This window comes from Platalea leucorodia (genome assembly GCF_965183815.1).
Source record: "Platalea leucorodia genome assembly, chromosome: Z".
Taxonomy (NCBI): Eukaryota; Metazoa; Chordata; class Aves; order Pelecaniformes; family Threskiornithidae; genus Platalea; species Platalea leucorodia.
Window position 1 is genome coordinate 55667084 of NC_138858.1, and position 14604 is coordinate 55681687.

At 44.8% G+C, this 14604-nt stretch overlaps 1 protein-coding gene across 3 annotated transcripts in view; it reads left to right on the plus strand.

Moving 5' to 3' along the window:
* The window catches only part of NRG1 (neuregulin 1), a gene marked incomplete at both ends in the record, with an annotated part of 181564 nt that overhangs the window by 65964 nt on the left and 100996 nt on the right, over nucleotides 1-14604 (plus strand). For 2 of the 3 annotated variants that reach the window (XM_082335555.1, XM_082335556.1), the window contains one exon: nucleotides 11989-12616. The exons of the other annotated variant lie outside the window; for it this stretch is intronic. In XM_082335555.1, the coding sequence (XP_082191681.1) occupies nucleotides 11989-12616 (628 nt within the window). Of the gene's footprint in view, nucleotides 1-11988; nucleotides 12617-14604 lie in introns of those variants that run through there. 3 annotated transcript variants of the gene reach the window in all.

Here is a 14604-nt window from a genome sequence, read left to right on the forward strand (position 1 = left end):
TCAACGGTATGTGGGAGAAGCTTCTGACTCTTCAGCTTTAGGACAGCTCCTTGCTGTTTTTTTACGATTTTTACATTTTAGGCACTGTATCGAGGAGTTACAAATTTTGTACAAAAAAAGGAACCCCTTTGGGAGGGGAAAAAACAAAAGGTGACTCAGTTTGAGACTACATAAAGGCATCCTGCTGGGGGAGCAGGTCTGAATTAATTTCTGTGACTGTAATCCATGTATCTAATCCATAACTGTATTACTTGTTCAAGTCACACCGTATTTTTCTGCTGTTCTAAGCCTTCATTTCAGGGGTTCTGGCTATGTATCTCTATTTGTAGGCAGCATAATATGTTGTCCAGGATAACTGGAAAATGAAATCTGAAAGGCATTTCTACAGCATGTGTGTGCAGATACCAGCTTGACAGATACATGTCTGTAATGATAGATCATTGTTCGATGTGCCAGGAAATGAGCGCTTCTGGCCTGACTTCTCTGATATTCCTTGAAATCACAGGACGTGTGGGGGGATTTTTACAGCTCACTGTGAACACTGTGTTCTTTCAATGGGGAAAGGGCTTGGTAAAGACCTTTATTTGGGGTGCTTTGTCTCATGCTGCTGTCTGTACCTGTTTCCTCTCTGCCCATCCTCTGGAGACTTCCGACTTGCGTAATTGCGTTTGAACATAATCACATTCGTGGATCAAAGAAAATGCACCACCTTATTGTCGCGAGTTAATTATTCCTGGAATAATTCCTACAGGTTGTCCACAGTTGGTTGTTGCAGTGATAGATTCAGACCCGTCATTCCTCCCAGCTTCTGTGCTTTTCCAAATAGCTGGTATTATTTAGCCACTTTAGTTGGCACTCTTGGAAACTCTCTCATTACCTAATGCACCAGCAAGCTGACTGTTGCCAGTAGCTACAACTTACCTCTACGCTGGTGAGCAGTAAACCTGAACTTTCTGTCTGCTGCGGCTACATTAATAATGCATTACGTTTCCTGTAATCACATACATGCACAGAGATTTTTTTTTTTTTTGGTAAGAGGAAGAAAGGAGATGCAGGTGGAGGGTGGAAGGTGGTAGAAACAGCTACAACTAATTATTAATGCTGACTAGACCTCAGCTGCATAGGTTTTTAATTAGCCCATGTCTAACCCTAATAGTCACTGTTGGGATAATACTAGCACTTCTTAAGCAGGCTAGTTTAGAAGGGGAAATGTATTGTCTGCTCACACCTGCACTGTGTAGTGTTACTAGCACATACTCAGCAACACAGGCCAAAACTTTACCCTTTTTTATTTTTCAGTTCATTTGGTTAAATTTTAGTCATTTTGTGTCCTTCAAGGCAGCCTCAGAGAGTGATTTCTGTGCAGCTGAGCAGGGCTGCTTTCCTGATGAAACCGTGAACTGATGCCTAATGAAGGAAAGGAATGTAATATACAGAATTCCACATATTTTTCAAGTGTTATTAACAAGGCTTCCAGGGAATCATTTCAAGTTGATCAGTGAGGCAGGAGCACCATCTTCGCTCTTTGGGGTGAAAGGAGTTCAAAATTCAAGACACCCTGCCTTTTCCTTCCTTAGCTGAGCTTCAGGCTTCTGGAATAAGTATAAACAATGTTATGACCATGAGTATGTGTGTCAGCCTGGTCTGCCCTGCGGAGCTTGGGCTTTGGCCCTGTGCAGCTTGTGCCTTTACAATCAGATCTATTTTGGTCACATCCTTGTTTTCTCCTCCAGCATTTGCAAAGTTGTTAAAATACAGTTCCTTTATTGAAAACCCTGAAGGAAGGACACAGGATTTAGTGTGAAATTAGAAACACAAAAAGGGTTTGTTGCCCTTTGACAGCTTTTAATTTAATTGGAGTTAAGCGGCAGTTAAGCAGTATGCAGGTAATTTTTGAACAAGAGCAAGGCATCCCTCAAGTGAAAGCCGCTATTGCTGTGGCTGAGCAGGCTGAAATCTTGCCCACACTGGCAAGTAATTTGGCCCCATCTTTGCAGCAGTCAATGTCTGAAGGAATAGTAGATTTTTATAGGGTCTGGCTTCAAACTATGGCCCTGATCAGAAAGGGATTTAAGGACACAATTCACCTTGTCCATGTGTGTACAAGCCAAGGTTGCTAAGTGCGTCTTTCTCCTTGCAGTCTGCAGGTGCTTGTTTCCCTTCCCCACCATCATGGCCACCCTTCCCACCACAGGCATAGCATACCTACAGTGGTGTACATGAGGACAGCTCTATTTTATTTGACTTTTTCTCTGTATGGTGATTTGGATGAGCTTGGCTGGGAACATAGGATACAGGGTGACCTCAGCCCTGCCTGTATGGCCCTCCCTTTCCAATACTCAGAGTAAATGCATTTATTCCTTAGCCACCCTCAAGAAGAAGGAAAAAGACAGTTTGTCCCCTCCACCCCGTTTTTGTAGTCCCATTGCCACTCCACAGCCTATGTGGTGAGACACAGGCAGACATAAGGCAGCCCCGATGGACATGACCTGCAGTTTGAATGCAGGAAATGCTGCATGAATAATGCATCCATCAAATGAAATGATGATTGCTGTGAACTCATTCTGATACATATATATGTATGAGTGTGTAAACACTCTGTCACATACTGTTGTTGTCAGTAGCGGTGATGAGAAGTATCTATCTGGGTTCTGTAGCAAAGGCTTCATTTACCTGCCTTCCTCTGTCCTGTTGCAGGCTTTAAAGACATATTTTATGCTCTGTCACTGCCTTCTATGCTCCATTTCTAGGTTGTCCAATGTCTTGCAGAAGGGGCTGTTTCCAAAGCTGCACTACTGCTCTTACACCATCCAGCAGCAATGGCCCACATTGCCCTGTGCCATGCATGCCCATGTGTTAAATGCAAAAAAGTTATAATGAACCCATTTTACCCGGGTGTAAGGGTCTGCTCGGTGTCTGGAGCAGCACAGAGTCTGCTCTGTCCTTTGAACTGCATCAATGAAATGAGAGTACAGCAGATAGATAGATAGATTTCTTTAAGGTTTCAGAGTTTTCTCTTTGCTGTTTTCCTCTCTTGCTCTTGCAAGACCCAGCCTGATGCAGGAACATTAAATTCCTGTGTATGAGAAGAGTTAACTACCTTATTTCAATTCAAATTTTGATTTCTAAAAGGTGAGAGTTTTGCTTTTGTGCCAGACCATATATAGCACAAAGAGAGCCTGGGTGCAGGGGTGAGAAAGATGTGACAAGACATCTAAAAACCCAGGCTGAGGTTTGCATTCGAAACATAGCTATGTAATAAAACCATATTTGATTAGACTACTGAAAACTCATGACTAGACATAAAATCTCCTTTGTCATACTTATTTGAATTCTTCTTAATTATTTGCTGGAAATTGACAAAGTTTTCCAGCCAATGCCAAAGGAGTGATTCATGCCTTCTATGGCTTTCTGAATGCACTAAGAAAGAATATTAAATATTAAATACTAAATGTCCTTGATGATGCTAGGATCCTGAGGCATGATGAGATCTGTCACTTTTGTTATTCTTGGAATTTTTGCCATTATAAATAGTGTTGCTTATCTGCTTTAAACAGTGAACATCTCAATTCTGCTAACTTAAGCATAATCAGGCTACATATGGACATGACCAGAGCTGAACCAACCAGTGTAATTGAATTAATATCTTGATTTAGGGTAAAGTAGATTAAATTTGTTATTTGGAGGTATTTGCAGGAAGCTGCTAAGCAAACTAGCTTCTGAGCTGAAATTGTAACATTTTCTGCAAGCAAAATTCTGAAGTTTGCAGATTCTGAATGTATAACTGTACTATAAGACATACTTTACAAATCTAAGCCAGTACTATGTCAATGGCCTACCATTAATACCTGTTTATTTAATGATACAGAAATTCTTCCATGCAATAGGCTGGCTCCATGTCTTTGACTTCTTTCTTTTTGTTTGTCTAATAGCAAAACTATTGAATATACATACACTAGAGTGTTACTCTATGAAAAAGTCCATGTGTAGTTGAAATTTTGAAAATGACACTTTAAAGTGAAGTAAAGTTTGATGCCTTAAGTTTTAAACAGCAGCAGCTGGGAATATGTGCAGGTACAAAAATAATTCTATCTATCTGTACAAAAAAATGAAAGGTTGTAGTAAGTAGAGTCAAGATTTTTCAGAATAACAGGTATCTTGTTGGGATCTTCTAGGAGCTTCTGCCTAAGTTAAGCCAAGATTCAGGAAGGGCCTTGGGTCATGGTTTCACTATGCAAAGTCTTTGGAGAGAAGACAAGGCCAAGAAACTTCTGGAGCATGGTCCTGTCCCCATTCTTCCAGCCCATATATGTTTATGGGGCCAGGCTGGGAATTAGTTGGTAAGCTTACCCATGAAAAGAAGAATCTTCAAAGAAATTATTTTTAAGTCAAAAATCAGTTCTCTCATCCATTTGAGTGCCTGGCCGCATGAACAATGTGACTGAATCAGTGCAGGTGACAGAATAGAGGGAGAAAAAAAAAGGAGAGACAGGAAAAAGGATGATATTGATGCCAAACTGTTTATCATGAAACCACAGCACAACACTCCAAAATACCTTTTCAGTTCCTGAATTAGGCTCTGATTCAAAAAGGCACTTAGATATATGAAGTAGCACATCTCTAATCAGGAAGGCATTTCACCACTTGTTTAACTCCATGCATGCTTAAGTACTTTATTAACCAGGGGTCAATGGGGGAGGGATAATTCCTTGATTCAGGGCTTTTGGGACCTTAACTCAAATTTTCAGTGTCCAGTGACTCCCCCAGCAGCAGCGGCACTGCGGATATGAAGACTGGCCAGCACAAAATCCTGCATAGCTATGCCTGTGCAAAGTAGCAGTATTGCCACTGTCCCATGAACACCCACGAGGAATTTCTTCCATCTGAATAGACTGGCTGAAATGCAGGCGCGCAGATACATTTGAGCACTAAGGTGGGTGGCAGTTAATGAGCAAGCCTGGGCCCCGTGACTACAATGCTGCCCCAGCTCACTGCCTCACTGTGAAAATAAATAATCGCAGCTGCCCCATCAGGTCTGCTGGAGATTCCTGTGACAGGGTGAAGGTGGTGCCAGATCTGGAAAAAAAAACAAAAACCACAACCAAAACAGAAAACTGCACATGTTCTTTCTTCTGCTGCTTCTGCCCTCAGGCAGAAGAGCCTAGCTGAGCGCATTACATGTCTTTGCATCTCTTAAATGCTCCTTTACCACATGGCAGAGCTAATTATCATTAGCCTGAACAGTGGCAGGGCTCATCCCAGTTTTGTGACTGAGCAGAGGCTGGGGGGATGAGTCAGTGCCATTGATGAAAACCCCTGACATTCATGGTTTGATGTTAGATTTCTGTTTCTCGTGTAGTGCCACTAGCTCTGCTTTTGATTAGGATGAAAGAAACTCAGTATCTCACATTTCACTTGAAGATGAAAAGACTCAGAAAACCTTTTGGTTCCCCTGAAATAACAGCCCATTTTATGGCAGTTTTCAGTTTCAGTTACTGGCTGTAGCTATTTAAAGTATAAACATCTCTTGAAACGGCCATTGTAGTTGTGTTGTTTTTTCAAATCACTGTTTCTGCAAGCCACAGCTATTGGACTTACAGAAAGCGTGTTCCTGCTATAAATGCGTGGTGTAAATGTGCACGTGATGTCAATACAGAAAATGCTGCCACAGAGGCAATGTGAGCTCTCCCAAATGTTTTCACAAGCACTGAAGTTTGTATTCTGTGCTCCAGACATTTCCAAGAAATGTGCTAGTGTGAGGACCTGGTTCTGACACACCTACGTGGGCAGTGCAATAATTCCAGTATAGTTGTTTTGGCTTGAGGATAGAGAGATGGTTTGGATACAGCCTCTTCATGTCCCTATCTCCTGTGTTGTTTGAGGGTAGGGGGTCTTCCCACAGCAGCCCTCTTATGCCAAATGAATTAAGCACACTAATGATTCTGCTGACATTGACGTACTTACCCTCATGTCTAAGGCTGAATGCTTAAGGGTTCGTATTTTTACTGCTCATGTTTTCCTGCATTTTCTTACGGGCTTGATGTTTCTTCCCTTCAGTCACATATGACTGCAAATGGCCAGAAGGTTTAAAAAAAATAAATGGGAAAAAAGTGGTGGGAATGGGGAGAGACATACAACCAGCGCTAGCACATGTATCCTGTTTGCTTTCCATCAGGTGAAAAATGGGATGTACATGTGCACAAGTGACAGCCTGCCCCATTTTAACATTTGCAGTTCCAGTGACAGGACCAGTATAGAAGCAAAATGAAGTCTTCTGCTTGTGCCATTTGAGCTGAGAGATGAGGTTTTTAGTGAAGGCTTTTGCAAGGACTCAAAGGGAGAGAGTGCTGGCATCAATCCAAGGGAGATGGATTAAGGAGGGGAGGTTGGTGAAGCACTGAAAGGAGGAATAAATGAAACGTTTGCACCATGTGTGAGAGCCCACTCTTCCCACACCATGACTGCTGGCAGTGATGCTGCTTATTGGGCCTGCTCACTTGCTTTGGGTCACCCCCCCATCTTTAAATAGTGCACTTATTTAATTTGAAGAAAGTGCCTGCAATCAATAAAAAGAGATCCTTTTATCTTCCTCATCAATCTCTTGTTAATGAACATGCACTTTTTTTTCTTTTCAGCTTCTTGGTTACAATGCTTTTAATTTCTCAATGTATGGAAAAAAAGGGAGTGCAATCAAACACATGATGGAGAAGCTGATGCCACATATTGCTGCTTCCTTCTTTCTGAAGAACTGACATGTTCTTAAAGGAAAGCAGTGGTCTGGAGGGAGATCACCTGCCTTGCACTGATGTGTGGTCCTCTGAACATCCTTTCTTAAGCTGTGATCCAGCAGAGCCATGAATAACCACTTGTGAAGACATACTTTACTTTCTTAATGTCCCAGTAGTCTCAAGAAAGTAGATAATTCTTAGAGGATCTTTTTGTGGACTACTGGGACTTTATTTAAAGCAGATGGATATTTGAAACCTGATCGTTTCCATGAGAATGACTCACCAAGCCTAATTTCCAAAACCTTCAGCAGGTTTGGGTCTGATTATAGCATGACTGAAGGGTCAGCTGAGTTAAACGGTACTTGCTGGTCTAACTTGCAGGATGTTGTCAGCTATGATCACGTATCTATTTAAGCTTCATTGTGGCTGGCCAGGGAGAATGGTCCTCTGCGGTTTGGTAATACGAAATCAACCTCCTTCTAGGACCCATAAAACTGGTGCAACAGATACAGCTTGTTCATCCTCATCACAGGCTGGAGGTTAATGCTGACTTTGGCTTTGCATCTTTCCTTGAGTCTTTTGGGAGTGGAATTTAGCAAAATAACACTTGATTCTTTGCAAAAGCACTCCACAAAATAAAATTACAGTTTTGTAAGCCTCTGAGTTTCAACCTGTCGCTTACATATGGCAAGAGTCCAAATCTCAGTCACAAATTAGCTTCATTAGTGTAGAATCACACTACTTCTTCCTCTAAGCCAAAGAGACCCAAGCCACGTAGTAATCAGAAATAAATCTTTGCACAAGGACCTAATCTAATTACAAACAAGCAAGTAGTTTCCTTCCTGTCCTTCTCTGTTGCCCACCAATGGCTACCCTAGTAAACTTTGTTACCTCCAAGGTCATGCTCCCTCTTGTTTTCTTCCAGGGTCTCCCTTTCTATTAACCAATTGCTGGCTCTTCTCCAAGGCATTCATCTCCTCCAGCCTGGGCCAGAACCCATGTTTAGGGACAGCATGCCAGTGCTAGCATGTCACTACAGAAATGCAAAAGGCTCAAAACTGCAGCTGCAGGAAGGTATTTCTGCATTACTTTGGGGAGGAAGGGGAGCAGAAAGGACCCCCAAAACGACCAAACTGTACCTTCAGTTTACAGTTCTATCTTCAGATACAAAGTGAGAGACCATGAGCTTTCACTGCAGCTGTGAAAGCTGGCACAAAAGGCAGCATGCTCCCTTACCAACCCAGATGTGGTAAAGAGTGTGGGGTTGCATTTTTTGTCCAAAAGTTCCCAAGAGGAGCCAGCCCTGTGTAGTATTGGGTTGGAGCATCCTGGGCAGGCTCTGTCCTGGCCCTGGCTTTGGCCAGTGTGAAGCGGGGCCAGGGAAGCAGCCTGGCCGATGATTCAGCATTGCCTTTCTCCCGTGTTGGCTGGGGAATAATGGGAGCTGCCAGGCACTTCCAAAGGCAGGGTGCCGCCCTGCTCTTCCCGCCACAAGCCCCAGCACCCTGCAGCTCCAGTGGGGTGGGAGGGTAAAGCGGCTCTGCAGGCTTCCCTGGGAAGGGGGATGTGAGGAGGAGGAGGAGGTCTGAGCAGAGCTGGCTGAAGCGATGCTGAAGCAGGCAGCCTGCACGCCAGGTCTGGAGGTGCCGCGGGGGAAGGGACCTGCAGCAGAGGAGGGTACTGCAGCCTGGAAGGGAGCCAGGCCCCACGGAGATGCTGCGGCCGCGGAGGCGGCGGGAGGGGCTGGAGGTGGCTGTGTGCCGGGAGGAGATGGTGCAGGCAGGCTGGGCCCTGGCTGATGGAGGAGAGCGTGAAAAAGCAAGGGAGGTAGCAGAAGCTATCCTGGCTCCCTTTAGCCAGAAGGCTCAAGGGAGGCAGGCGAGACCCCTTTGGGAGAGCCCTTCCCTGGTCCCTGTGAGCTCACCACCCCTCCGGCAGCAGGGTAAGGAGGGGGGCAATGCACCCACATGCAGGGGAGCCCTGAAAGTGTCCCCACCGGGCTCCTGGGACAAGAGGCTCTGAGGTTTCATGGGGCACTGTGCACGCAGAGGTGGCAGCCTGTGGTCTGAACCAGTAATAATCCGTCTCCCTGTCCAGCTATGTAGCATTGTGCATGATTACTTTAACTTCATGGCAACCCTTGTAAGGAAGGTGCAAGATCTCCACGTGCATTTCTGTTCACCTCAGCACCAGAAAGATGTGAGCAAAGCAGAAGCATAATTTCAAGGAGAGCGGTTAAATGTGGATAGGCTGGAGAGTAGTGAAGATTACAGGGGAAGATTGAACACACGTAGTTTGCCTGGAAGGCCAGTACACGGAAGATGTGGACAGGGCAGTCGATTAAACACAAGCTCAGAGCAGTGTCAGCAGGGAAAATTGTCTTACTGGAAATAGGAAGGTTGAAATATTAGACATGGATAAAGAAGGACAGACATTTTTAAAAATTTGTGCCAAGCACTCAGATGGTGTAGTATCTCATCTGTGCAATGAAGAGAACATTCCCAACTGGTTCTCAGCTTGTGCTCTGCTTTGAAGAGTGATGCTTCAGCATCATACCTGAGGAGCAACTTGTGTGTGCGAAGTATGCCTGGTTTTCCCAGATTTATCAGTTAATCTAATAAAAGATACATCCTTTCCCTAGAAACCTTGCTTACTTGTACCCACAGACCACCACAGCTGTCACAGCAATGATGCTGTGATGTTACCCTTTCTGCAGTGGCTGTGTTATTACTGCTGTTTGAAATAGGTTTTGAGATACTTGAAAGAGGTTGCACTCACGCAGAATATTACCAGCTAAGGAGCACATGTGCTTTGTAATAAGAGGAGCCATGTATGTAAATATGCAATGCAAGCTGTTCGTTCTGTCTGAGGTTACTGATCACATCATTAACCTGAGGACCAGACACTTCAGTGGTAATGTAGACTAGATTGTGTGATGATTTATCTTTTTACATTCTTCCAGAGAGTGTTATCACTGGCTGCGCTTTAAGGTAAATTCTCCAGGCACTTGAATATAGTAGCATCGTGATTACTTCATTTGGCTACTACAGCCTCACAGGAAGCTTTGTGATCAGACATCCATCAATTAGTCCTTGACATGAGAGTCTGTGAAAACACTATGGGATTCATTGAGATTTTGACAAACCTTTTTAATGTGAATGTTACTAATGTTCCCATGGAAGTCGAGGGGGGGGGGGGGGCGGGGCGGGGAGGGGAGTTGGAGGCAGAGAGAGGAGATGGGTAGAGACAGACATCTTTTTTGTCACTACCAAAAATAGGTAACTACAAAAGAAATGACCTTTTGGATGCCTGACTAAGGTACCAGCAAAAATGAGTTGAGGGCAATTTGTAGCACTTAATTCTTTGTTTCTTTATGCATCCTGCAGCCATTTATACTAAGGAGAAAGGGGGATTCATGCTGCCAGATCTTCAATGCAAATGTTTTCACAAAGTCCAAGGAACTGGAAATTGTGTTAAAAGCCCCTGTCCTTTTATACACGTCTGTATTGCTACAGAGGTGTCCTTTTCTGTGGGAGACAAAAGAGACTGGGAATAGAGCTGATTCTAATCTTACTTTCATTATGCCAACTGGACTGTTGATTTACCCCTGCATTACACTGCGCTGGTGGAAATGGGGGTTAGTGCTAGGTATTGGTAGAGGTGAGGAATGACAGGCAAATTTAAGAACAAAGTGCAAACCTTGTTAATAATAAAATTATTTGATTTTTTTTTTTTTTTCTTAAGGAGAGTGAGGATACATGCTAGCAGCATGCCAGCTCTTGAAAAGTATGTTCAGGAGCTGGCTTTAGTGTGAATTCTTTGCTTTTTTGGTTTTGGAGGGTTTTGGAAAGGAGGTTGGAAAATGGAGTACAAAAAAAAAAAAAAAAAATGCAAACCTCTTTGTAATAACTTAAATGCAAATTTGTCAGAGGCGGGAACGTTCTGTTTGGGTTTTTTTCCCCCTTTGCTTGACCTAAGATGCATCCCAGCACTATTCCTAGGGAACGAAACTTATTCAGGGGCTTGGAAAGAAAAGCTGTTTCTAGGTGTCAGGCAGGGAGAAACTGCTGCTGGAAAGCCGTCTTCCCCCTGGGAGAGATCGGGTATCAGACTGTGCGAGCCCAGTCCAGCCCAAAGAGCTCCCACCGACACGCGGTGCTCGCCAGAGGACCGTGTCATCGATGGCCGCCGCCTGCGGCCGTGCTCCGGCTGGGAGAGGGAGCGGGCGGAGCGGGCGGGCGCGCAACTCCTGCCCGCTCCCTCCCTTTGATTTGATGGCCTTTATTCCTCCTAATTGGATAAAATAGGAAGTCACTGACAGTCCTGCGTTGCTGGGTGTACTGATTTGCCTCAGACCAGCCCTGCAGAGGGCGGGGGGTGGGGTAGGGGAGGAAGGAGCGAGTCTGTACATCAGGGAAACAGGCTGCGAGGGGGCTGGGGGAGCGGGGCGGGGGGGAAGGAGGAAAGTGAATGAGCGCTCAAGAAGGACAAAGAGGGAGGGGAGAGAAAGGGAGTTACCACCGTCTTGGCATCGCTCTTCCTTTCAAACCTCTGTGTAATGATATTGTTTGCAGTGATGCTCAGACAGCGAGCACCTGCTGCTCTGTAATGATTCAGCCTCTTTCAGCCGCCGCTGTAACACGACAGGATGCTGCTGCTACTGTCACTTCTGCCGCTGCCGCTGTTGTTACAGATTTTGCTTTTGCTCCTTCTACCGCATGACAATTGTTTTCCTCGTCTAAGCAGATACCAGCCTCAGATGCTCAAGGTGAGAGTCTTGCCTTTTGCTCTGGGCTATTGGTTCACTTAATCCAGTCAATTTGTTCCGTGTTCGTGGTTTTCTTTCTCTTGTCACCCTCCTTCCCCCGTTTTGTTTTGTTGTGCTTGCTTTTGGGGGGATGTTTCTTCCCTCCCGGAGAAGAGCTGGAATTGCTTGAGAGGCATTTAAGGAATTATAAAAGTGGCCAGCAAACAGGAGCTCAGTAATTGCGAAGGTACTCTTGCTTCAGAGAGGCAGAGAGAGCGACAGAGGGCTCGGGGGCAGGGAGGGACGGGGGGGGGGGGGGTCTCATTTTTCCTGTGCATTACTCCTCTCCCAGTTTGGATGATGTTGCTGAGCTCGGACCTTTTGTTGACTCCCACTCTGTGATTTTTGCAGAGCACTGTGACTATTACTACCATCTCTTTTTGTCTGTGTCTCACAGTAATGGACTGTGATAGAGTTAAGGCCTTTTGGAGGTGAGCTGTTTGATGCTTAAACATGTCTGAAGTAGCTGCCGACACTTTCCCCAGCCCCTCAGCTCAGCTGAGCCCTGATGCGTCCCTCAACGGGCTCCCGGCTGAGGAGAACATGCCGGGGACCCAAAGAGAGGACAGGAGGGTCCAGGGGATAGCAGGCCTTGCTGCGACCTGCTGTGTGTGCCTGGAGGCAGAGCGACTGAAGGGCTGCCTCAACTCTGAAAAGATCTGCATCGTTCCTATCCTGGCTTGCCTGCTCAGCCTTTGCCTCTGCATTGCTGGCCTCAAGTGGGTCTTTGTGGACAAGATTTTTGAGTATGACTCTCCTACCCACCTTGACCCTGGGAGGATAGGACAAGACCCAAAGAGCGCTGTGGATCCTACAGCTCTGTCTGCCTGGGTGCCTTCGGAGGTGTATGCCTCACCCTTCCCTGTACCTAGCCCCAAGAGCAAGGCTGAAGTGACAGTGCAAAGTGACAGCTCGCTCGTGCCCTCCAAACCATTCCTCCAGCCTTCTCTGTATAACCGCATCCTAGATGTTGGGCTGTTGTCCTCTGCCGCACCTTCGCTGTCACCACCCGCCCTGGAGCCTACCACAGCGTCTCAGGCACAAGCAACAGAAACCAATCTCCAAACTGCTCCAAAACTTTGTAAGTAGAAGCTATGTGTTTCTTTGTTTTTCCTTCCACAAAAAAAAAAAAGGCACTTAACTGTTCTGCAGCTGTCCTCGGGGAGGACATGTGATTGGCATGCAACGCTTAAATGTGCTAAGATGAGTATAGTATGGGTTACCTTCCAAGGCGAGCACCTAGGGGCCTCTGAACCTAGTTCTGAGGTGTGCATGGCAATGAAGAGGGCTTCATTTGGGACCTTTGTAAAGCACCAGTACCGCCCTTTTCTCTGCGTCCACTTGTAGGGAAGTATGTGATTTACTTCAAGGGTATATCTGATAGCTATTCCACATGTTCTATCAGCATATTTTTCTTATAAATTTGATTTGCATCCTGTGCTGGGTCTTCCATGTGTGTTCATTTTCTTTGCTGTGCCTGCAGAGCACTTCTGCTACCTCCTTCCTGAAGTCTGTTGCTGGCAAACATCCCTGTCATCCTTCTGAAACACTCAGGGAGAACAGTGGGAAAGAGCGACAGCGTATTTGAAGCAGTTAGAGACTGGGAATTATTAATTTAGCAGTTAGCTTATGATCTTTCCCCTTCTCTTAAGAGCATAGCACACATTTCTCTGCATCTTTCCTCTCCTCCAGGAGCTGATTCTTGTTGAACCTGTTTCTTAGACATTGCCTCATTGACTTTTGTGGGGCATTTCAGGAAAGCATTCTTGTCGATGCAGGAGGGGTCAGTTTCCAAATTAGTCTTTGCTCATCCTTAAAGCAAAAAATATCCAGGGTACCTGGATTATTTCCTCAGTAGCGATCATAAAGCATCAAAATACTGCATTGCTGAAGTGTAATTTCTTTGACATTCATCATTTTAACCCCTCAAATCCGGAGCAGATCAAGCCAGCAATTCCTGAGCTGTGTAAAATTGTGCAACTCTAGTAAAAGAAAAGGCAGCATGCCGTTGTGCTGAGAGCACAGGTCTGAGGTTTCCTTTAGAAAGCTGCAGTGATCAGAATTAGCAACTGTGTTCTTTGCAGATTGCCTTGCAGGACCCCATCTCATTTATTCTCCCTTGTGCCTTCCCTGTAATGCTGCAGGATGGCCACCTTGTAGGTGGTACATACTGGACTTCACCCTGGAGCCCTGAAGTCAACCGAAGTTCGCTACTGAGTTTAGCACCACCAGGACCAGACTCACTATAGATATGTGGCAATTGGATTAGATGTAACATTTTGGGCCAATCACCTTGCCAGTGAAAATTAGCATAACTACGGTGATTTCAGTGGAGGTCCTTTCAGCTGAGAGTCAGTCTTGAACAGCAATTCCAGAATCACTGAAAGAAAACTTTAAGTATTCCTGTAGAAGCCCTGCTGCCTTTTGCTTAGATAATGGGTGACAACTAGCCTTTGGATTAAAAAAATTTGTCTGATGGAAACAGTCTAATAGGGAGATATTGCTGTGCAGTTAAATGACAGGGGGCTTTGTCTGTGGTAGGTAAGACGTTACTTGAATTATTGGGACACTTAACCACCTTTGCAGTCATATAGAACTGTACTAATTTTTTTTTTTTTTTATTGCTGATGCGGAAAATCTTTTTTTGTAGTGCAAATATCGTAAGTGACATTAAAGATATGACAGCACTTTTTACTTCATACAGTGACCAGCAACCACCATCCAGTCAAAATGGCCTCTTTTGTGAGAGAGGGAGAAGCAACCAAAAGCTAGTTATGCCAGGACAACCCTCATCCTCTTGAATTTCCACACATGAGGCAAGCCTTTATCAATAACATGCTAACTTCACCTCTGAAGTAAATGAAAGTGGGGAAAAAAAGAGATTCTTAGGAGCAGTCACTGACAAAAAGTCATTATCTGCATTCATATCTGCTTATATCTGGGAAATAAATGGTTGTCCAGAAATTAGGTGATTGGGTTGAGTTGATTTTTTTACTGTTGCCTTCATTTTCTTAAGATAAATGTGTTGTAAGGCATCATAGACTTCTAGATAGATACAGACTGAAAGGA